The sequence below is a fragment of the Symphalangus syndactylus genome, chromosome 24 (genome assembly GCF_028878055.3).
Source record: "Symphalangus syndactylus isolate Jambi chromosome 24, NHGRI_mSymSyn1-v2.1_pri, whole genome shotgun sequence".
Lineage (NCBI taxonomy): Eukaryota > Metazoa > Chordata > Mammalia > Primates > Hylobatidae > Symphalangus > Symphalangus syndactylus.
Genome location: NC_072446.2, coordinates 29,754,905 through 29,778,231, shown reverse-complemented (window position 1 = coordinate 29,778,231; position 23,327 = coordinate 29,754,905). Strand labels below are relative to the sequence as shown.

At 42.5% G+C, this 23,327-nt stretch overlaps 1 protein-coding gene across 6 annotated transcripts in view; it reads right to left on the bottom strand.

The window, feature by feature from the left end:
* The window catches only part of PTPRT (protein tyrosine phosphatase receptor type T), a 1,142,918-nt gene that overhangs the window by 696,809 nt on the left and 422,782 nt on the right, over window positions 1-23,327 (bottom strand). For all 6 annotated transcript variants that reach the window (XM_055264961.2, XM_063633847.1, XM_055264960.2 and 3 more), the window contains exons 4-5: window positions 22,847-22,928; window positions 14,051-14,166 (exon numbers count right to left, since the gene is read on the bottom strand). In XM_055264961.2, the coding sequence (XP_055120936.1) occupies window positions 14,051-14,166; window positions 22,847-22,928 (198 nt within the window). The remainder of the gene's footprint in view (window positions 1-14,050; window positions 14,167-22,846; window positions 22,929-23,327) is intronic.

The window sequence follows — 23,327 nt, the reverse complement described above, 5'->3', positions numbered from 1 at the left end:
GGAACCTGGAGGACAGGCCTGAAAAAATAACCCAGATGGCAAAGAAAGCAAAGATAAAAGAAACTGGAGAGAGGCAAATCGATCAAGAAAATGGGCAATAGACAATTAACTACCCTGTAAGTAACTGGAGCTCCCACAGAAGAGAGTGCAATGAATGGAATGAAATCCGATCCCAAGATATAAGAGCTCACCTTCCTGGACTAAACTAAGACCTGACTTTTCAGACTGAATGGCCCACTATCTATTTGATAAAATTTACAAAAACAAGAATAATTGATGTTTATAAAAATATTAAGAATAAAGAAATACATAAATATCTAGCAGAAGAAAACAATGAACAAAAATACAAGCCCATCTGGTATCAAACTCCTCATATGTGATTGTTTCTAAATCCAAGGTGACCTCTCCTGGATGTGACTGGCCCACCAGTGGTCACAGGTGAGCTCCCAGGAGGTTCCTGTTACCTAGATGCCTGTAAAAAAACAGGGATGGAGCTAGAGAAAGACAGGATAGGGACTGCTACTAAAACTAATCAAGGCAAATGCTTAGTTTTTGTGACCTTGGGTGGGTGATTTCATTTCTCTGAGCTTCAGTTTCCTCATATACACAAAAGATTTGAAAATGGTGCCCACTATATGAAGTTATTGTGAGGAATAAATGACAAGGCATGCAAAATAGCACATGAAGGTGTATTCCAGTGTTTGCAGAGCTCTAGTGTTAGTAGAGCTCAAATTAACTGTGAAATTAGCCATAAAAAGTGTGGTAGACAGGCTGACAGCCCCCAAAAGATGCCAACATCCTAGTCCCCAGAACCTGGGAATATCTGACCTTATATGGCAAAAGGGACTGTGAAGATGTCATTAGGTCAAGGATCCTAAGATAGGGAGGTTATTTTGGATTAGCCATCCGAGCCCAGTGTCATCAAAAGAGTCCCTATATGTGAACAAGGGAGGCAGGAGAGCCAGAGGCAGAGAAGCTGTGGGAAAGGGGAGGTCAGAGTGATCCTGTCACTGGATTGAAGATGGAGGAAGGGGCCAGGAGCCAAGGAATGCAGGCAGCCTCTAGATACAGGGGAAGGTAAGAGAATGGATTCTCCTCTAGATGCTCTAGAAAGAATGCAGCCTGCCAAAAGCCTGCCAACACCCCCATGTTAGCCCACTGAAATCCACTTCTGACTTATCTCCACAACTATAAATAAATAAATTTGTTTTGTTTTAAGCCATTACACTTGTGGAATTTGTTACAGTAGCAATAAGAAACTAATATAAAGAGAAAAAGGCTGGTTACATGCAAAATATTCATTTTTCACATTTAGTTGAAATTTTATTTTGATGTCACCTCCAGGATTATTTACTTTTCTTCTTAATGATGTCAGATTCTAGCAGGGCCAAGGAAGATTAAGGGTGTTCATCTGAACGATTCACATTTTTCTGTTTAGCTCCTGAACCAACAGGCTTTATCCTATTGAAAGATAGGAAATTGCAGGTTGTCTTATAAAATGTCTGGAAAATAGGCCTTTTGATAATCACACTTGTCATATTGGGAGCAGGCAACAGCAGGACAGGGATGAGCAGGAGGGCCTAGAGTCATGATAGGAAATAGCGCTGGATGCACCACTGGCAAGGAGAAACAAAGGTCAAGTTCAGAGAGGTGAGCCCAGATGAGAAGGGCCCATGAATATGACTGCTCAAGACAAGGCAGGGAAGGGCAGGCAGGTGCTAATGGTCAAAGAAGTCTAGCAGGAACCCAGGAACAGAAATCAGGGTGATCCTAGAAGACCAGGCAGTAGATGATCAAATGGCAAAAGGCTAAGATGTTGGAACGCTACGGCAACATGGAGAAGGGATTTAAGCAGAATGAATGTGTTAGAAGCACAGGTCCCAGCTGCCATTTCAGCCCCAGACACAGGCAGAAGAGAAAAATGCAAAGGGAAAAAACAAGAGGAAGTTTTGTTAAATATACAATGGCTCAGAAATCCAGGCCCACCTGCAAAAGAGCAGGTTTGAGAGGGTATAGGGAGAAGTGGAGCAGGGAGGGAGTGCCAAGAGCCTAAAGAAGACCATAACCCAGAGCCGGGGTGGGAGAGTAAAGACTCCAACCCAGACATCAGGTAGCATAAAAATGCACAGAGATACAAATGTTAGGATGTCAGGAAGACGGAGCAGGTCATTGAAGGAAAGCCCAAAGTCCTGGGAAATGCCACAAAGAAGCATAGCAAGGATGAGCGCACACAGAAGCCCAGGAAAAATTCCATCAGATAAGGCCCTTACCTACCACTTGGCTTCTTGGAAATTTTCTTCTGGTTCCTGCAGTAGTTTTTCAGATGTAAGTATATTCTTCCTCTGAACTTTTAGGGCATGCTTCTTTTCCTTCTGTGGCAAGATTTTCAAGTCAATATGTGTGTTGTTCTAAAGTGGAATCATTGTCTGGCCCTCTGATTCCAAGAGTCAACTCAACAAACGTCCCAGTGAGCCCCAACAGGTGGTGTCTCTGGTTGGGCTCACTGGAAGCAGACTTTGACACATGGAGATTTATCAAGTGCTTTCAGGAGAAAGGATGTAAAGGACAGAGTGAGAAAAGGGGCTAAGAAAGGATGGAATCACAACTGGAGTCAAGCTCCAGCCTGGTCCCACAAGGAGTCATGGAGCATGAAGTGTACCCCAGAGTTGATGGTACCTTGTGGTTGAACTACTGTGTCCATCAGTCATTGGTCAGGGCTTGCGAGGCAGAGAGAGGAGGAAACTTCTTACTTGACTGAGGGCAGCTCTCTGGGAAAAGGAAGCTGCGAGGCTTTAGCAGCCGACATGCCCAGTGCTCTAGGGTTGAGGGCACTTGCTTGCAAAGGGGATCTGTCCAGGACACTAAAAGCATGCATTCCACTTGGCACTTTCCTGTCTCTGCCCTCTCCTACAGTAAATTATACATTGGGTTTCCTGAAATCCAATGAGCTACTGCCTTGAGATTTTCTAGCAGTCTGTTTCTAAATCCGCTTTTTTTTTTTTTTTTACACATGGGGCTGGGAACTGACCTCAGTAGAACGTGGCAACACCAGGGGTGAGCACAGCTGTAATTAAGCACTGCTTCCTATGAAATGTCACTCCATCTCACATAAATAAACTACTCCATAGCTGAGTTTGATAAACATTTTGTTCAACTTAACAGGATTTATCTGAGTGTTTATCAAGTAAAAGTCACATTAACAGTTTTGAAGGCTGACTTTGTGCCAGCCACTGTGTTAATGGCTCACATAATAGACTGTTCACTTGATCCTCTTAAAGTCCCTGTCAAAGTTCTTCTCAAAGAGTGGTCCCTGAATCTACAACATCAGCCTCATCTGGGAACTTGTTATAAATGTAAATTTGTAAGATAATTCTAGGGCTGATATCCATTTGGAGATGTTGTTTACTGGGGTTGATAGTCTGAGTTTTTTCCCCTTTCCCCTTTCCCCATTCTATTATTAATCATTCTGAAAATGTACTCATTATTTTACAAAACAGAAAATGAGAGTGTAGAAGGTATAATTTCTGCCCAGAGGAATTTATAGGCTGGATTAAGATTGTAAAATCAGTAGAAAGAGTAAAACATAAACACTAAGTCAAGCATTGAAATAGTATACTTCATGGAGGAAAACAGGTCTGGCATGGAGACAGAAATGCTCTTAGAAAAATCTAGAGCTATGGTTCTCGAACCATGGTCCCCAGACAGGCTGCACTAACATCCCCTGGGAAATTGTTAAAAATGTGAATTCTCAGGCCAGGCACGGTGGCTGACACCTGTAATCCCAGCACTTTGGGAGGCCGAGGCAGGTGGATCACCTGAGGTCGGGAGTTCAAGACCAGCCTGACCAACATGGAGAAATCCCATCTCTACTAAAAATACAAAATTAGCTGGCCATGGTGGCACATGCCTGTAATCCCAGCTACTCGGGAGGCTGAGACAGGAGAATCGCTTCAACCTGGGAGGCGGAGGTTGTGGTGAGCCAAGATTGTGCCACTGCACTCCAGCCTGGGCAATGAGAGAGAAACTCCATCTCAAAAAATAAAAAATAAATAAATAAATAAAGTGAAATATCTAGCCCCATCTAATAAATTCCTAGACCTAATGAATCAGGAACTTTGGGAATGAGGCCAGGCCATTTTTGTTTTAACAAACCTTCCTGGGGATTCCGATGTCTGATAAAGTGTGAGATAAGTCCTACTAGTAATTCCTATTTAATGAATAAGGAAACTGAGGCAGAGAGCAGTCAAGCAATATGGCTTTTAGTAGTACTTCTCAGACTACAGCATACAAACCACCTGGGGATCTTGTTAAAAATGCACATCTTGATTCAGAAGGCCTCTGATGGGGATTGGAATTCTCTAGGTCTTGCTGATGCTGCTGGTCCATGAACCTTACTAGGAGGAACAAAACCTGACACCACTATGCTGAGGGGCTGAGTTAGGATTGGACCCAGGTGATCTGATACCAGACACTGAGACATTAATCACATCGCCCATCTGCCATCTAGTACTTAACAGTACACAGCTACACTTAGCAACTCTGTGAAAGTAGGGTAGAGAGTGCAGTGTTGCAGAAACTTACTTTGTTCAAAGAATATCTAATGCTATCTTGCAGAAAATGACTGCTTCACAGAAAACAGTTTGGGAAATGCTGTGATAGAAGCCCAGATGCCTAGCTTTCTGGAAATCTTGGAAGACCTTAAGTCAGAAATCTATATGTAAGAAGGAACACAGTATCTTCCTATATTCTTGGCTATCAGATTCTTTTAATATATTATTAAGTTATGGCATACTGGTATACTATTAGGTTGGGGTGAGGTTTCCTTATCCCCACTCTTTCAGACTAGAACAGTAGTTCCTAAATTTTAATGTGCATCAGAATCACCTAGAGGCTAATTTAGGAAGTCTGGGGTGAGGCTGGATAATTAGCATTTCTAATTGGTTCCCTGGTGATGCTAATTCTGCTGACTTCGCCCTGGGTCTCAGGGACTTAAAAGCTAACGTCCTCTTAAGTCCCTTAATGGAAAGCAAGGGGCCAAATAATACCACAGAACACATGAATGGAAAAATTCCTTAAATCTAAGACCACGTCCTGAGGATGAGCAACTGGTCACTGCACCAACGGTGCCCAGCTAAGAGGCAAGAGGTGTGGCCCCCAAATCCAACCCATACTCTATTGGCAGAGCCAGGAGTTCTGACTACAGCCGTGAGTCCTGACTGAGCCCCCTTGGAGGGAGGTCACCTTTGTGCTTTGCCCAAGGGCTCTGTCTGCATATCAAGCTACATATCTACGGAGCGGCATCTGCCCAGAAGGTGAACCCCCTTTTTTTTCCAGTTCATCCATACAGGAGGGATATATGTTCTGAACTGAACAAAGGCATTTTACAGCCTAATTGGTAGTTCTGCTTAATCCCATTTTATGTTCATGTTTCTCTGATTATGGCAACAGTTGCCTTTGAAATCTCTCTTTTTCTTTCCCCTTTTTCAACTGCTTGCCTTGCTCTTTAAAAACAACTCAAATTCCAACTTCCCTTGGCTTACTTTGTTTTATGTGGATAAATCGGCTTGGTTTGAGAGCACACACTCCTTGGAAGAACAGGGCTGTAATAGCTACACTTTAATGTTCTGTCCCTAGCACAAGTGCATCCTTCCACCCCCAGGCAAGACCCCTCTATTTTCAGGAACCACCTAGAGAGGAAGGCAAGAGTTGCACCTGATGCCACTGGAGAGTGCTGTTTCCCTACCACCTGATTATCTATCAAGGTTTCTGTAATGGCCTTGCCATTTTGCAATTCCCCATCCACTCTCCTTTGGCGTCATGACATTATTTCCTTCACAAAGAGGTAAGCCAAGACTACAAAAATGGCTGTCATTATTTCAGAAAGAGCAGGAGGCCTTGAAACTGACTTGTAATTGGCAGAAGTGGAAACAGTACTGTCTTTAATAAAAGGAAACCATTTCTGGTTTTGCACAACAGATACTATGTTTGGTTTACAGGAGATATTCTAATGCAGGATCCTGGAAGCCTTCAGTGTGTTGGTTTGAACTTCTGGCATCAAAATAAAAAAAATAAGATAAAGATAAAAATATAAAAATAAAACAAAATAAAATTAGGCCCAGCATTTCCAGCTGAAATTTGTTCCAATTGCTCCAGGAATTTCCTGGCCAGAAAATATTTAGGTGAAATTCCCACAATTCACTTGTAATGAATATTCTTTTCACTTCTAGTCACCCTGCTGCCACAGCATGACATTTGGAAACTTGCTAAAATCTAGCCCATTGATTCTCTTAAGATCACATTTGTACCTTTTTGGCAGTCTCTAAAGAATAGCTTTTGATTATTCTTTATTAAAAGTCAGAAGAAATAGAAGTAGACATAAATCATTTTTGATTAGCTGTGCTGAAACCCTTCCAAGAGCCCTCTATGTACATGACTGACTGCTCATTTTGGGTTGATTTCTGGGTTTAGAACTCCCGCAAAGAGTCAGGAGGGACCTGGCGTAAGTCCCACAAGGCTTGGTGGGGGACAAAGGAAAGTAATGAGAACATGAAACTTATGCTGCTTGCTGTGTGGTGAATAATAAAGTTCTTTGTCTCTGACCCAGAAGTCTCATGTCTTCTGCCAGCATCTATGAAACTGTGGCAGTCTACCTTGTGAGCCTCCAAATAAGGTAAAATCTTAGGCCCTTCATAGTTATTGATAGACGGTTTCAAGTGAGCAGTAAGATTTTTGTAGAGAGAGCAGTCAGTATTATCAAATCTGAAAAGAGAAGTATAAGGCCTGCGATACACCCCTTGGCTATAGCAATGAGGAAAGCACTGGGGACATTTACAAGGGCCAGTCCTGGGAAGAGGTGGGCACTGAAGAAAGCCTCATTCCAAGTGTGGACATCACATTTAAAGAAAGTGGCTAGGAAGGGGATAAGAGAATTAAGAAGGCAACTGGGGGGTGGGGAGGCAATTCAAAAATAATTCCAAGGGCGTTTTATTTCATTGATCTCACATAGATTTGAGAAATTAAAATACACTTAAGTATCTCGTTCAGCGGCCAATAAATTTAGAGGTGTGTAAATATATGCTAAATAAAGAAATCTGTTTTTAAATAGAAAGCCTCCTGTATAGAAGGAAAGGCTGGAGTGTAACCCAAGGTGACAGGGCCATGAGGTACGCATGAAAGAATGAGCCCAGGACTGAGAAAAAGGACCTATGATTCTTCACATCATGCTTCTGCTGCTCACTGCCTGTGTAATTCCGAGGATGTCATCTACCCATCTAAGGCTCAGTCTCCTCATCTATAAATGGGGCTACAATCACAACTACCTGAAAGACTGGTTATGAGAATTAAATACATCCTGTGTGTAAGCACTTAGTAAACATCAGCTGTTATGCATAGTATCATTACATTATCATCATTGCTTAGTTGCAGCGTGACCACTAGATTGTCAACAGAAATCCCACACAGAAGGGATGCCTGGTTCAGATGCAGGCAGGTAGGAGGAGGAGCTGGTCCCCAAAACACTCACAGCCTCAGAGGCCAGCAGTAGCCCTGGAGGAGCAAGGAAACAGGTTCACTGGGCGAACCGGCTGCAGTAAAGACTGATGCGCCTCCTCAGCTCATCAACCCTGCTGCAGCTGCTGCTGTGAGCCTATAGGCTCAGAGCGCAGGCAGGAACCTTTTCCTACGAGATTCAGATCTGCTCCCAGTCCAGTGAACGCAATTTGTCTGAAAACATACACTGTCCCTACAGAGATCTGCACAGGGCATTTGGACACATGGCTTCATTTCTGAGACTCTTCAAATGTTATTTGTCATATAAACACCTCGTGGAGCAAATCCTTTGTAGGGAGGCCTGAAAGTCAGCTCCATGGTGGGTCTGACAGACTCTGCTCTGGAGTCCCTGAGGAATTCAAGGAAAGAGCCCCATCCACCATGCTCCTTGATAAAGACAAGAGGACACACATAAAATATTTCTAAACATCCTTCTGGATGAGTAGTCTCTGATGGTGATGATGGGGCTGTGGGAAAAGCCTGTGTCCTCACTGTTGGAATTAGCTATGCCAAACCCAGCAAAGGCTTCTTAGTATACTAGGAGTATTCTGTAACTGGGAAAAAGTGACCATTTTTCTTTTTTTAATAGCATTTTGTTTATGTTAGTTTCCTGTATTCATCTTAGAATATTTGGATAAAACAGAAAAGAATAGCCATGAAAATAAAAAGCATCATAATCTATTATGACAATCAATTGTCTTAATATGTGTTTCACGGAGTTATAGGAGTGTGTATGTATATACATATGTATATACAGATTATATATATATATTATGTGTATGAGCTTGTACATGTGTATATATTTTTTCATAAAGCTTAATATTATATGACTCTGTAACTCATCCTTTTCACTTACATGTTATGAAAATGTTACATATACTCCTAAAATCTCATATTTAATGACACCATTCCCTCATTTACTTAATCAGTCTCTTTTGCTGAAAATTTAGGTTCTTTCCAGCCTTTTGTCCTACTGAACACACTTGCAGATACATTTTTGTCTCCATCTCTGGATATTTCCTTAGGTAAATTTCCATAAGTAAATTTACTCATTGGAAAAAATATGCATATTTAAGGCTTTTGATATCAATTGCCTAATTATCTTGCAGAAAAGATGTACCAATTTACATTTGCACTGTGCTACACTTATAATTATGTTGGTATAGTCCCACCTAGTTGTATCCTGAATGTCATTTTTTAAACGGACTCCACTAAACTGTAGACCACTTTGTTTAGCGGCTATTCCCCTTGGAAAGCACACCGTCTCCTTGCTTGAAAAATTGCTTGCAAAGTTACATGTCTGGATTCCTCAGGCCAATGTATGACATAAGGAATAAGCAAGTCATGACTGAGCCCCGTCCACCACAGACCATGGCATCATACACTTCACCTCAAGGACAAATGATCCCAGGACAACAAGAACTTGCTTATAATTTTTTACTAGTCTTCTATCATCCTTTTCCCTGATTCATTACAATTGTTCTAGGCTCATGTGTTTGCATTTCTGCATCGGTCCTGTCCATTGATTCTCATGTAGAACTTGTACTACAATTCCACAAAAGCCAGCACCGGCAGATGGGGTCTTCTAAAGACATACAAAGTTTCCAGAGGGGTGCAAAACAGGGGCATTGGCTGGTCCTCCTTTTAACTTACTAATTTATGATCCAAAACCACTTAAGGAAAAGCGAGCTAAAAAGTCCCACTCTACAGAAAAGAAGGCCAGCATTCTACCACATAGGCAACAGGGATTTATCTCAAACTATGAGTCCACTGGCTGCTTTCTAACCATTGTCAGAAAGAAGGGCCACCAACATACCTGCCATGCTGGAAACAACATCTTTATTTCCCTGAATTACAACTGGCTGATTTGAAAAGTTACCAGTTTCAGTGACTTAGTGAAATTCCTCAGCATATCTCAGAAGCTACAGCAGGAAGTAGCACCGCTAAACAGTAGACCTGCTGTAGCTGTCTTCTAGAGACTCTTCTGGCCATGATGTGCCTGTTTCATTTGCTTTGGAAATTCTCAGGCTAAGTCACCCCAGCCTTATTATATGAGGCAGAACAACAGCGAGAGTGCCAGCCACTCCTTTAGTGCTGGGACACATCTGAAGAAAACATCTCATGAGAAACTGCCCACTGCCTTGGCCTGTCTTGGACGGTGGCTGCGATCATCTCTGGGGTGGCAGGTGTGTTGATAGGTGCCTTCTTTTTGTAGAAAGATGTTAACCTATGTGATGGTTAATTTTATGAGTCAACTTGACTATAACAGAGTACCCAAATTAAATAGTATGTCTGGGTGTGTCTGTGAAGGTGTCTGGATGAGATGAGCATTTGAATCAGTGGACTCAGTAAAGTACATGACCCTCCCCAGCGTGAATGGGTACCACCCAATCTTTGGAAGAATAGAACAGAAATCCAGGGGAAGAAGAGTTTGCCTCTTTGCCTCCTCCCTGACTGCTTGAGTTGGAATAATGGTCTTCTCCTGAACTTGGACTGGAATTACACCACTGCCATTCCTGGATCTCCAGCTCGCAGATGGCAGATCATGAGACTTCTCAGTTTCCACAGTCACATGAGCCAATTCCTGTACTAAGTCCTTTCCTTCCATATAGGAAGGACTTATTATATATGGAAGGAAAAGACTTACTATGGATGGAAGTGTTTACATCTATAAGGAAACACTTATTAAAAAAACTATATATACACAAATATATATTAATATATACTTACATATAAATATTTTCCTTAATATATTTAATATTTATAATAATCATTACATTAAATCATTATTGATAATAATAATATATATTATAAATTTTATAACATATTTTATAAAATATATATTTTCTTTAATAAGTGCTATATAAAGATTATATTTTTTATATATACATATATTTTAAACATAAATATATTTATTACATATAATTATATATTTATATATAATATATAAATATATATTATATAACATAATTTGTTATATGTATAACATATAATTATACATAATTTAGGATGACATATAATTATATACAATTATGTTATATGATATATATTGTAACATACTATATATTATATGTGAAAATATATAAAATTATACACACACACACACACACACACTGCTTCTCTGGAGAACCTTGACTAATACAGCCTACTTCCAATTACCTTATTGCGCATAAGCCTGGATTTAACTAGCCACACAGGCACTTGTCAGACAGCATGATATAAACTGTGTACCTCCCAATATCTTCTGAAATGTAGATGAGAGAGACAATATTTAGGGAAGTTTCCTTGGAAAAATAGTTACTGAATCTATTCACTTACCAGATACGTTTCAAGTGCCCCAGGATGGAGACAGATTGGCAGAGAGCAGGGGACTCTGCCAATATCATCTTGCCCACTTCACCCCTCTCTCCCCCTTCTCCTCCCCAGGCTGCTTTCTCACAGCCATCATGATGTGAAACAGGCCTGTGAAACTCACTTGTGTGCCCTCAGTAAGACTGTGGTGGGGAACACTGTTCATTGCATCACACAGTGTTTTCTTTACAGGGACACCTGGGAACAATTCCTGTCTGGCTTCTGTGTGAACAACAGGTAGAATTTTCCTGAGCAATTGGTTTTTGTTTATCTCACAGACATTGTGAACCAAGTATCTGACAAGTTTCCTTTATTCCACTAGTGGCTACAAAGCTGCGGGCTCTGTGTGTGACCCACCAGTTAGTAACGTGTGCAGAAATGTGGTTTTCGCATTATTACCAGCTCTGTGTATTTTCTCCTTCTATCTGGTGTTGTCCCACTTTTAATTTATGATATCTTGCCATGTTTTATGTCCCATTGAAAGCCACCTGGAAGTCGTTTTGTGAAATAAGATTTGGTTTACAACGAAAAGGAGATAAGATGTGGAAGAGCTCCATGTCATGTGTTTCCTTCCATCTGTTTTCTTCAAATATTCAATTATGATCTCCTTTAACATCCTGCCACTGACAGACCCAAGGTTCAGGGCATGTAACTCGGAACTGCCGCAATAACAATCATAAAATAATTGGAAAACCCAAACGAAGTTGCTGAAAATATTGTGATGGTCCTGCCTCATTCTCAGGACCCAGCTGAGGCAATGCCATTGAAATCACACAGCTTCTTGGCAGCCTAATACACTTGAACACTAATTGTAACGAAAAAATAACACTACCGAATACTGAGGTGACATGTGGAGGTTTCTTATGCTCTCCTGTGGTCTGTAAGCAACCTTGGGAAGCAGAAAGAACAGGTATTTCATGCTGCTGTGCTGCTATTTGCACTCAGCTGTGCTGCTAAGTGGCAAGGAAGAACTGTTGGCCCCTAGATGCCCAAGAATTTTCTAACCACAGGAAATGGCTTAAATTCAAGAAGAGAATTGACAACATGAACTTCCAAGAAAGTGTGTGGAGACACAGCTAGGCAAAGGAACACATGAAAATAGTTCGATATCATCAGTCCTCAAAGAAATGTAAATTAAAACTAGAATGTGCTCCCATTACACACCTATTCAAATGCTAAAATTAAAAAGACTGACCATACTGAGTACTGGTGAGGATATGGAGCAACTAGAACTTTCACAGACTGCTGGGTAGGAATGTAAAATGGTACAAGCATTTTTTCAAACAGCTCGTTGTTCTTTAAACATATATCTACCAGATGACCCTGCCATTCCACCTCTAATTCACTTTCATACCCAAGAGAAATGAAAGAATATGTCCCTACGAAGACTCACACATGCAGGCTCACAGCAACTTCTTTGTAATAGCCAGAAACTGCCAACAATCCAACAGGTATCCATCAACAGGTACATGGATAAACAAATAGTAGTATATCCATTCTGTGAAATATTTCTTAGCAAAAGTAAGAAATATTGTTACACACAACATAAGTAATCCTCAGAATAATTATGTAGGAAAGAAGGGTACATACTGCATGCTTCCATTTATATAAAATTCTAGAACATGCAAGCTAATACACACTGTCAGAAAGCAGATTGGTGGTTGCCTGTGACAAACGGGAGTGGGGAAGTCAGAAGGAAGTGATTACACATGGGGAGGGAACTTTGGATGTCATGCAAACATTCAATATCTTGACTGTGGTAATAGTTTCACATGTAAACATACAAAACTTATCAAATTATATACTTTAAACATCATGTCTCAATTATACCTCAATAAAGCTAGTTAGAAATAATTTTTTGAGAAGGAGTTTCAATCTTGTTGCCCAGGCTGGAGTGCAGTGGTGCGATCTTAGTTCACTGCAACCTCCGCCTCCCGGGTTCAAGGGATTGTCCTGCCTCAGCCTCCCAAGTAGCTGGGATTACAGGCACTCGCCACCATGCCCAGCTAATTTTTCTATAGAAATAATTCTTTTAATGTTAAATAACCACAGCCACATGTAGTTAGTGGTTCCTGCACTGAACAGCACGGTTCCAATTTCTGTGCTGCCCCAAAAACTTGCTATTTGTGTTAGTATTAATGGAAGTATGCTCATGTTATAACAAGTTATGTTTTAGTTCTATGTGTCGCCCTCTGTCCTAACCCCCACTCAAAGAGATCCTTTCTCATCTTTCTTGGAAAGTAGGATGAATGAGCAGAAATAACAGGAAGGCAAATTCAAGCTTAAAACACTTCCCTGATGGACTTTACTAATGGACTTATTTAACCAAAGAATAGACAGATTGCTCATTTTAGTGAAAAATTCCCACAAAAAGTGACTCTCTAATTTTACCCCAATGTACTAGTGAATCACTGGATATCCAAGAACCTTCCAGTTAAGATTACATGACAATCACATACCAAGAACCTAAGCTATTCTGTTTGCCTTAGCCCTAGTAATCTGCAATTAAAAGACAAAGTTTGTTACAGGGTAGTTGGAAAAGGTCATAGTTACAAATTCTAGTTCTGGAACTTTTAGTTTTTGGTCTCAGTTTCTGCATCTATAAAATGGTTATACCAATGCCTGCCTAGCAGAATTGTTAAGATTTAACAGATCATAGATGCAGGGCACCATCAGAGGAACAGAAGTACTTTAAAAATATCCCTTCCCCTTACACACCAAACCCTTCATCACAGCACACACCTTCTTCCCTTATCAAGGGATAAGACAGCATTGTTAGCCCAAGCTGCCCCATTTCGTAAACTCACACCATTTTGCAAATGCTGGTTAGAGCAGAAAATTCCCCTGGGGTTTGGGCCATGAGACACATCCCGCCAGACAAGCCCCAGGCCTAACCGCCTGACCCCAGGAAACTCCTCACTTATCAGCAACTGACCACACCACCCACCCCATCTCACAAGCCCGGACCTCTCCTGCCTGGATCTATAATTACCCCAGTTTGTAAGCAAGGCTGGGCTCCAGTGCTAGCTGGTGTCCCCCTCCACATGTCTTTGTTCAATACACTTGTGTTGCCGTAGAGCTGCTTCCTTCCATTCCTTCTTTTCCCTTTCTCATCCTAATGAGTCTGAGCAGAGGCTTCTCTCATGCTTACCTGGAGCCAAAGCTTGTCATGCTGAGACCACTTCCCACCAGCAATGCACTGAAATGTGGCATTCTGCCCCACATTCACCTCCACATTTTGGAGTCGCAGAAAATGAGGTGCTTTTCCTAAGAGAGAAACCAAAGAATACAAGAGAATGAGATTCAACAGCCTGCACCACTTCCCTATTGGTGGATGGCAGCTCAGGATGGGCACCGGGCAGGGTGGAATTGGCGCTTCAGAAGTGGCCTAGCTCAGTGAAGAGTTCATTGATCACTTATTATGAGTCTGGCACTGTTCGAACTTTACACGCAGTATCTCACTGAAACCTCACAAAAATCCATGAAGTGGGCAGTATCCCCATTTCACAGATCAGAAAATTAAGGCTCTGAGGGTTTACATCATCATTTGGCACAGACACACATCCAGAGAGGGAGGGAACCAGGACGTGAATTTAGATCTCTGTGTCCCATTACTAGCTGCTATGCAATGTTGCTCTGTGAAATTGGCACAAACATGCCTAGAATACACCCAAATTGATCATTGCTTCTGGGGCTGGCACTGCCCAAGAGGTGAAACTATGACACTGAAAGTTAGAAGAAAAATTGGGGGGCAGGAGGGGTGTAGATATTCACCATAGGCGATGCTTCCCTGTAGCCTGAAGAGCAAAATAAGAAAGCTGAAGTGAAGCACCTTTGGGCCTCATACCTGCACACTTGGCCTGGGTGACGATGTTGATGAGGAAGATGATGAGGAAGACAAAGAGCGGAAGAGGGAGGAAAAGAGAAGGAAAGCACTAGTAGCTGTCATTCTTAGCGCTTGCCGTGTGATAAGTACCACATGCAGTGTCTCTTGCAGTAACTCACTTAACCCAATGCATTCAGTAGTGTTATTTTTCTCTATTTCACAGTGAATGAACTGAGGCACAGAGAACTCTAGAAACGCGCCCAATGTCACAAGACAGACCCCAGACTCTTACTCTGTGATGGTGCTTTCTGAGCATGAGGGGGAGCATTGATTCTAGAGACTGGACCTAACAGGGAAAGGGTCTTTCAAACGAAAATCAGAGTGTGTATGAGCAGACAATCTTCGGATTAAGTCTATGTTTTATATTGGGTAACCTGGGTTCATCTCTTTCCTTTTTTGTGGAGAAAGGTCCTCACCTACCTGCGCTCTACAAATAATAACATCAGTAACAGCCCTCCATTGGCTGATAACTTGTATTTAGAAGAATTGGTTTCTTCACTGAGGCACAATGAAGGATCTCTATGCCATCAATCAAATCAGTGATGAACTGGGATCACCCCCAGAATGGAAACAATGGAGAGCTAGGAGAGGATCAAGGAGGTTTAACAGGAGGCTTTGGCCATCTTTCTAGAGGGAGTCAAATACACAGAGAGACAAATAGTAACAATAATGTCATTTACTGAGAGCTCCTACAATGCCAGGTAGTATGATAAATGCTTTGCATGCTCTGTCTAATTCAACTTCATGACGTTCCTATAAAGCAGACACTATTATGATTTCCCTGTTCGGCAGAACTCAAGGCTCAGCAAGTTTAAAGTGCTGAAAGCTACATAGCACTAGTGAAAGACAGAAACAAAATTCAATCCACGTCCACTTTGGCCCCAAACTCAGCATTTAACAAGCAGCTATGCTCCCTTGCCTCCTGGGCACTGGGAATGAGGATGGTGTCTCCAGATAGACTCCAGGGTCTGCGGAAGGGGTTCCCAGTCAGGGCTGTGCGGATGGTTCAGGTTTCTTACCATGCTCCCAAATATTTTATTAAAAGTGACCCCTTTCCTTGCTATTTTTCCTTGATTTGAACTATTTTGTCTACCAATCTGTGTCAGCACCTATAAAGCTCAGCAAAAGCCAAGAATCTTTAGGCAGACTTGTTGGGAGAGCACTGGGCCGGGTGGAATTGGCACTTGAGAAGTGGCCTGGCTCAGCGAAGAGTTCGTTGATCACTTATGATGAGTCTGACACTGTTTGAAGAACTTTACATGTCATATCTCACTGAAACCCCCAAAAAATCCAGGAAGTGGGCAGTATCCCCATTTCCTGAATGTACTTTTACTCAAGTTTTTAAACTAATGACAGCAGCTCAGAGACCCCTCAGGCTACCTTTGAGCCGCCATGGCTGGTGTGGTGTCAAGGACCCAAGGCCCAGGGAAAACCACCTCTATGGGCTTTTCAGAGTTGAAAATTCCTGCATCTCGTCAACTTGACAAATGCCATGCTGCTTTGATTGTCTGAAATTGTTTCCTTTTGGCTCTCCTGTATAATTTTATAAAGTTATTTTTGGAACTATCAGTTTAAGTCAATTCTTGAAGTGGGAATAGAGTGAACCTTGGAAGCCAGTTCATGCCACAGGCTTAAAGGGGGAGTGAACACATCCACCCCAGGTGGGGAGGGAGTGCAGAGTCTTAGCTCCAATGCTGGGAAACTCTGTGTTTGGTTTTACAAAGAAATGCTCTTCCCTTACCCTTCGAGAAAATGGTTTAACCTCTGGAATATGTACAATTAGCAATGAATCTTTTCTGGATCAATGTCCCCAGCATGCCTCTGACTCCTCTCCACTTCTTCCTTCTCAGCAACAGACCTTTTGCCTTGATTCCTTCATCTTCAATTCCTCTTCTTCCCTCCCTTCTAGGTTCAGTGGTAGAGAGTTTAGATGTTTAATGGCTCCTAGTGTGAATGTTCTGGGGAAATACTGGCAATTTACAGCAGAGATAATGAACACATGCACCTACAAGAGCCAGTTATGTAAATTAATAAAGTCGTTCAGCTGTAAAACAAAACAAAAATACCACCTCCTTGCCCCATCTTTTATCTTCCCACTTTTGATAGAGACTTGAGAAAAATAAAGATTTCTTTATATAAGAAAAGCAATGTTGCAAGCACAATAACAACTGGTATCCACCAGTAGCCTTAGCACTGGGGAGACAATAAGGAGTGGTGAGGACTGGAGGGAACTAGAGAGAGACTCTGTGTCCCACTGAAAGGGGGCAGCTCCTACTTAAATTCAGCAGAGGAAGGCCAGGCATGCATACTTTGTGCAGGGGTGTCAAACATCTGATTTCTCCAGGCCAGTAAGAAATCCAGACTTTATATGAAATCTCTCACTCTAAACTTAACATGTTATTAAAACACAGTACAGGCTTAACAAAACATGTGTACACGCAGGCTCCATCAATCTGAGGTCCCTGATATGTGGCTCTTATGAAAGTCATCTGCAACAATTTCCACTAGCCAGTCTCACCCGATCCAGCCCCATACATTCAGGGATGCCCCCACCACTCCACGCGGTACGCGGTGGGCATCACATGAAGGCCAACCCCGAGTACAGTTCCCAGCACAGGAGCTGATCTAGGCCACCCTCTTCTTGCTCAAGACCCTTGTCTCTGCTCCTTGGGGCTCTGGGTCATCCTTGGCTCACGAGAGGCAGTGCTCTCTGGGGATTGTGCTTAAGTGGGGGCCTGGTTGGTCCTCTTCCCTGTGTTCCTGGCCTCTCTGACACTCCTTTTTCCATGCCCCCACACAGCCTGCTCATCAGCCGCAAGCTCTCTCAACTGTCACCTTCCCCCAGCATCTGCTGTTCTGGGAGAGAACTTATATTCCATGAGCTTCAATTCACTCATCTTCAGCCAAACATGGTTGACCTTGGTACCCAGGTCAGCCATCGGCTCGTGGTTCTAAGCATTTCCTACTCACTCCACACTGAGGCCCAATTCCCCCGAGATGGGATGCCACTGAATGGGCTTAACAGGAGACTGGCTGTGCATTTGGGGCAAAAATGCCTTGACGTTGGTGACATTTAGACTCCTGCAGATGTCAGTGCAGCATCTGAAGACATATTATTGTGCCCTTTATCTTGCTCTTTAAACCTGACAGTGCTCAGTAGGAAGCCACACAATTGTGGAGAAAGCCCAGTACGCACATTAGAAACATGTTGCAGATGCTCTGTGGGCTCGGGGACACGGCCCCATAAGATTGTGAGGGAGAAAGAAAAGTCAACTTAGAAGCTAGAAACTTTGAAACGGAGTGGAAAAATCATACTGACATTTATCGTACACAGTTATAACTGCCTTGGCCCTGCTAATGGCTAACACTGAGAAACAGCAGCAGAGGGTAACCAAGGCTAGAATACTTTTAGAATAAGACAAAAATGTTAAATGGGCTATAAAATATAGATGAGAGGCTTCCGTCTGTAAGAGAAAATAATTTCCTTTGAGTATTATGCCTGGCTTTTGGTTACTGTTTTGGGAGCTTGGAGGCGATTATCTACAGTTCTAATTTCAGTGCCAATCAATTGAAGATACAATTGCAAATCAGTCACTCGCTCCCTGGAACTTGTGGAATATTTAGTGGAATCACTTATTGATAAACTCTGACCATATGTTAATAGAAAATATGTTTTAGAGGACAGAAGGGGAGACTTAAAAAGACTTTATGTCCACAGGCTTTTTTGAATTGAATGCATATATTTCAGTATAGTTAAATTTTTAACCGTCTATGACTGAAGTCATGAATTCTAAGACTGGAGGCTGGGGAAAAGCACCTTAAGTCTAAAGGAGAGTTCAGAAGCTACTATCCACTTGCATGACAGGTAATCCCTGTAAGCAGTCTCTGGGGCCCACAGGGCCCCTCACAAGGCAGCCTGCTCAGTTCTTCCCAGGCTCTCACTACCTTGCTTAAGCTACAAATCTGTGAGTGCACCATCTCTGATGCCTGACTCCTAATCCAATTTATCAAATGAGACCAGTTGGCTCTGCCTCCTAAATGGATCGCTAACCTCTGCACCTCTATCCACCTCTATGCTCTATGTTTCTTCATTGTCCTGCTTATCATTTGTCATGGTCTGAACTGTATCTCCCCCAGATTTATCTTCTGATATATGACCCCAACGCCCAGTATCTCAAATGTTCTTATATTTAGCAGCAGGGCCTTTAAAGAGGTGATTAAATTAAAATGAGGCCTTTAGGGAAAGCCCTAATCCAATCCAATCTGACCAGTATTCTCAACAGAGGAGGACATTTGAATGCACAGAGAGACACCAAAGGACTGTAAGTACAGAGGAATGACCATGTGAAGCCTCAGCAAGAAGGCAGCCACCTGCAAGCAAAGAAAGAGCCTCAGGAGAAACTATTGCAGCCAACACCTTGACCTTGGACTGCCAGCCTCCAGAACTGTGAGAAAATAAAATACATTTAAGTTGCTTAAGCCATCCAGTCTGAGGGGTTTTGTTATAGCAGCTTTAGCAAACTAACGCACTGTCTGTGCATATAATTATATAATCATATTATATAATTATAAATGTTTATATGATATATAAATGTATATTATAATTATACGATTATATAATTATTTATATATTATAACTCACATTTATATACTTCTATTCCATATGCTTGTACAATTATATAATATATAGATTATAATAATATAATCATATAATTACTTTATTTGTTTTGCTTCAGCCTCCTTCACTTCAATAGAAGTCCATGAAGACAGACAGTCAATCTGTCTTTCTCACTCCCACAAACCCAGAATGGTGCCTGACACGGAGCTCACACTCAGTAAATACTTGTTGGATGATGAATGGATGTCTCTCAATCACCCTGGTGCAGACCACCACCACCTCTTGCATGGCTCCAGAACTTTCTTCCTCCTAGGTCTCCCGACATCTTCTCTCTGGTCCTCCAACACAGAGCAGCCCAAGTGACCCTTCTCCAGCAGCACTCCCTGCAGCAGAGCCTCCCTGCACTTAGACAAACATTTTAACTACTCACGATGCTGCCCAAGGTCCAGGCTTTCCTGCCCAACATTTGCCCTGACCACCTTCTCCTGTGCCCCGTATGCACAGGACATGCTGGCAACATCAAGCCGACTTCGTATGCAGGACCTCTGCAACCACTGTCTCCTCTGTCTGAAGCACCACTCCCCCAAATCACTAGACTGTGAACTCCCTCCTGTGATTTGAGTCCCAGCTCAGGTCACATTTTCAAAGATATCTCCTCTGACCACTATATCCAAGAAGCCCTCCCGTATCCCAGACACCCACACTTATTATATCCACTATTATTTTCACTATCTGAAATTTCTGGTTACTTAATATTAGTTACTGATTTAGTGCCTTTCTTTCCATTGGCCCTCCTGCTAATCAAACACCATGAGTACAAGGACCTAACCTTTCTTAGTCACTTAAGTATCACTGTGCCTAGGAAAGTTCTTAACACATTGCTGATGTACAATAATTTACTTGCTGAAAGAAAGAATAAAAACCTGGGCTAGGTATGGACTGAGCACTGGTCCTTAGGAAAGGGACTTTGCTAGGCCCTACTCAATTCCACATGATTCATGAGCTGTGGATACACCTCAGGCATTATATACATTGCCAGTATTTGTCCATATAGTTAAGTGAAATTTTTTCTAATTCCAGCCATTCCTATGGGGTCTTCACATCATGCTTTCTGGGAAGTTTATGCTTAAGCTGCCTCAACACTGAGATTAAACCCAACAGGAGCACATTATGCGGACATAAAGCCAGGATCACGTCTTCCTGAGTTATATCCCATGGTCCATTTGCTGGGTAACTGGCTTTCAGCAATTTCATAACCATGCCACCCACACCCCTCTGCAGGAGGAGGATGAGGTTGTCAGGAGAATCCTGACTTCAGGAGCAGCCCCAGTGAAACGAGAATTTCAAAAGGATTCATGAGACTTTCGCGGGTGGAAAGTCATTCCAGTGCCCTCCAAAGAACCCTCTCCCATGGAGATTTATCAAAGAAAAAGGATGCATTTGCTTGTGACAGCAAAGCATGGTCAGTGCTTGGAGGTAAGGCAGAGCTTTTACCACTCTGGCCTTGAAGGTAGTTACGGCTAGGGTAAGACACAGGTGTCAAGGTTGGACATCAGGACAGAGATGAAAATTCCCATTAGAGCACAAAGTTCTGGGCTCCAGGTAGAGAGACTCATGCTATTTTCCCCTGGGAAAAGCCAGCTGTCACCTACTAGAAAGACAAAGTCCAAGCATCCAGCACAAGGTAAGAAGCAGGAACACAGGTAGATGTGGTAGAGGCAAACACGCTCTGAGTGGATGGGATGTAGGCAGGGAATGAGGAAGACAGAAGTCATGTTTCAGAGAGACTACCTCGAAACTGGAGGTAGTGCAAGATTGAGTGCATGCAATTAAATGGACCACAGGTAGCACAGACATCTCCCAACACAGATGCCCAGTCTTAGGCTCATTCTTAAATGAGCAGCTGATGCTGACGCCCACGAGTCCAGGGTGGGGAATATTTCATCCTAGTGAAGGAGATTCATATGCATATCTACTACATAAACCCTGCATAGCTGGGGGGATTTCTGGGATCCTCTTCACATGAAGTCTGGGTCAACAGAAACATTTCCCCAGGCATGACTGAATGACAGACCCATCTGAGAAATTCTAAAAGCCTCAGGAAGTAACCCAGAAGGTAGGGACTTTCAGCCAGTGCAATGAAGAGCCCAGTAGCATCTCAGCATTCCCAAGATACCAGTTGCTTCTTGGGAAAGAGGGTCTCTCCTGCACAGGATCCAAACACAATTTCTCAAAATAATGTTCAGAACTTGTAATATGTTCCAAATTCCTCCAGAGAAGGGGCTCTAAGACAATGAGTCAGACAACGGCTTTCTAGCGCCAGGCAGAGGGAGGGAAGTTACATTTAAGGGTCTGACAAATTCATTGCAGCAGAAGTGGAAAGAGTTATTTCAATTAAAGCAACATGGATGAGGGTGAAATGAGAATAGTCCCTAAATGGAAGGATTGAGAAGCACATAAGGAGAGGAGGACCCATGATGTCTCTTGAGGCAGCAGCAAACTACACCATAGCCCAAAGCATGACTCATGGCCATATGGGAGGAGTGGTGAGAGCCCACAGGGGTTACCTAGAACTGGATGGCTGCCGAGAAACTACTGGGAATCTCCAATCTGCAGAACACTATCAAACTCATGGGGCTGGCATCCCAGCTACCCCTCCCAAGGTCTGCCATAATCTCCATGCAAATCAGTTTGATTTCAGTCCCCCCAACCAAATGTCACTGGGTATGATGTCATCTCAACTACCTGGACCCAGGACTTATGGCCTCTGAGATTTAGCAAACCCAGAAATCACATCTCCCTGCTGAAACACATTCCAATATCTGAGACTAAATATGGCAAAGAAGTGGATGGGTATGGAGGAGTGCCACACCTTTGAGGACTCTTGATGCTGTACCATAAGTACTAACCACTATGAGAAATCTCTCTCTATGCCTACATGGAGCTGATAAGAATATTTAAAATTATTTTAAAAGAATTAATAGCTTCAGGGTACTTTTCCCTGTAAGTGAACAGTGCGCTAATTTGCTCAGTGTTTTGGTGGTGTTCTTTTTTTTTTTTTTTTTTAAGACAATTGCACAAGATTCTATCCAAAGCCCTCTAATTCTTCCACTTCACTGGTCTGAATCCCACTAATAAACAATCAGGACTTTAGACTCCCTTAATAATGGAGAGAGATTCAAACGAAGATGTTTTGCCACTCTCTGCAAATTCCTGGAGGTGCTGCCTGTTGAACAGGCCGGCAAAATTATGGATTTATTCAGGACTGATTGCATTGAGTATGTAAGCATTTCTGAAGGATTAAAAGAGAAAGAGAGAGAGAGAGAGAGAGAGAGAGAGAGTGAGAGGTGTTTGTGAGCTAAATGAATGGAAGGGATTGCAGGCTCTATGCTACCCAGTCTGGCATGGATCAAGGCTGTGTTGGGAGGAAGGGAAAGACTTACTGCATGGATGAGCAAGGACCCGGACCTCGTCCACGGCGATGTAGCCAGGATGACCCTTCAACGAGACGGATTCAAATATCACCTGCAACACACAGGGTGGGAGTCAATTTCACAGAAACAGTTGCAGGCATTTATCATAGGAAGCTGCCCGGCCCCCAGCCCTTTATGTTTCAACTTCCCATCAGAAGCAACCCAAGAAACCTTCTATTAAGACAGCACACTACCCTGGCGATTGACTGGGATTTTCAACACAAGGTAAAAAGGCCACACTTTGGTGGCTAGCAAAAGAAGAATATTTTTAACAGATTTCAGAAATAACACTTAGATGCAGGAAAAACAACCCAAACACCGAGGTCTTGGAAACCCCAGTCTGCATCTTTCTCATTGCAGCTTCAAGGGTCAAGCCACAACTTGACCATTCTTCTACAGAGAACTACTTTCTAATATTCCAACTTTCTTATGAAGGATAAGACAGATGCCT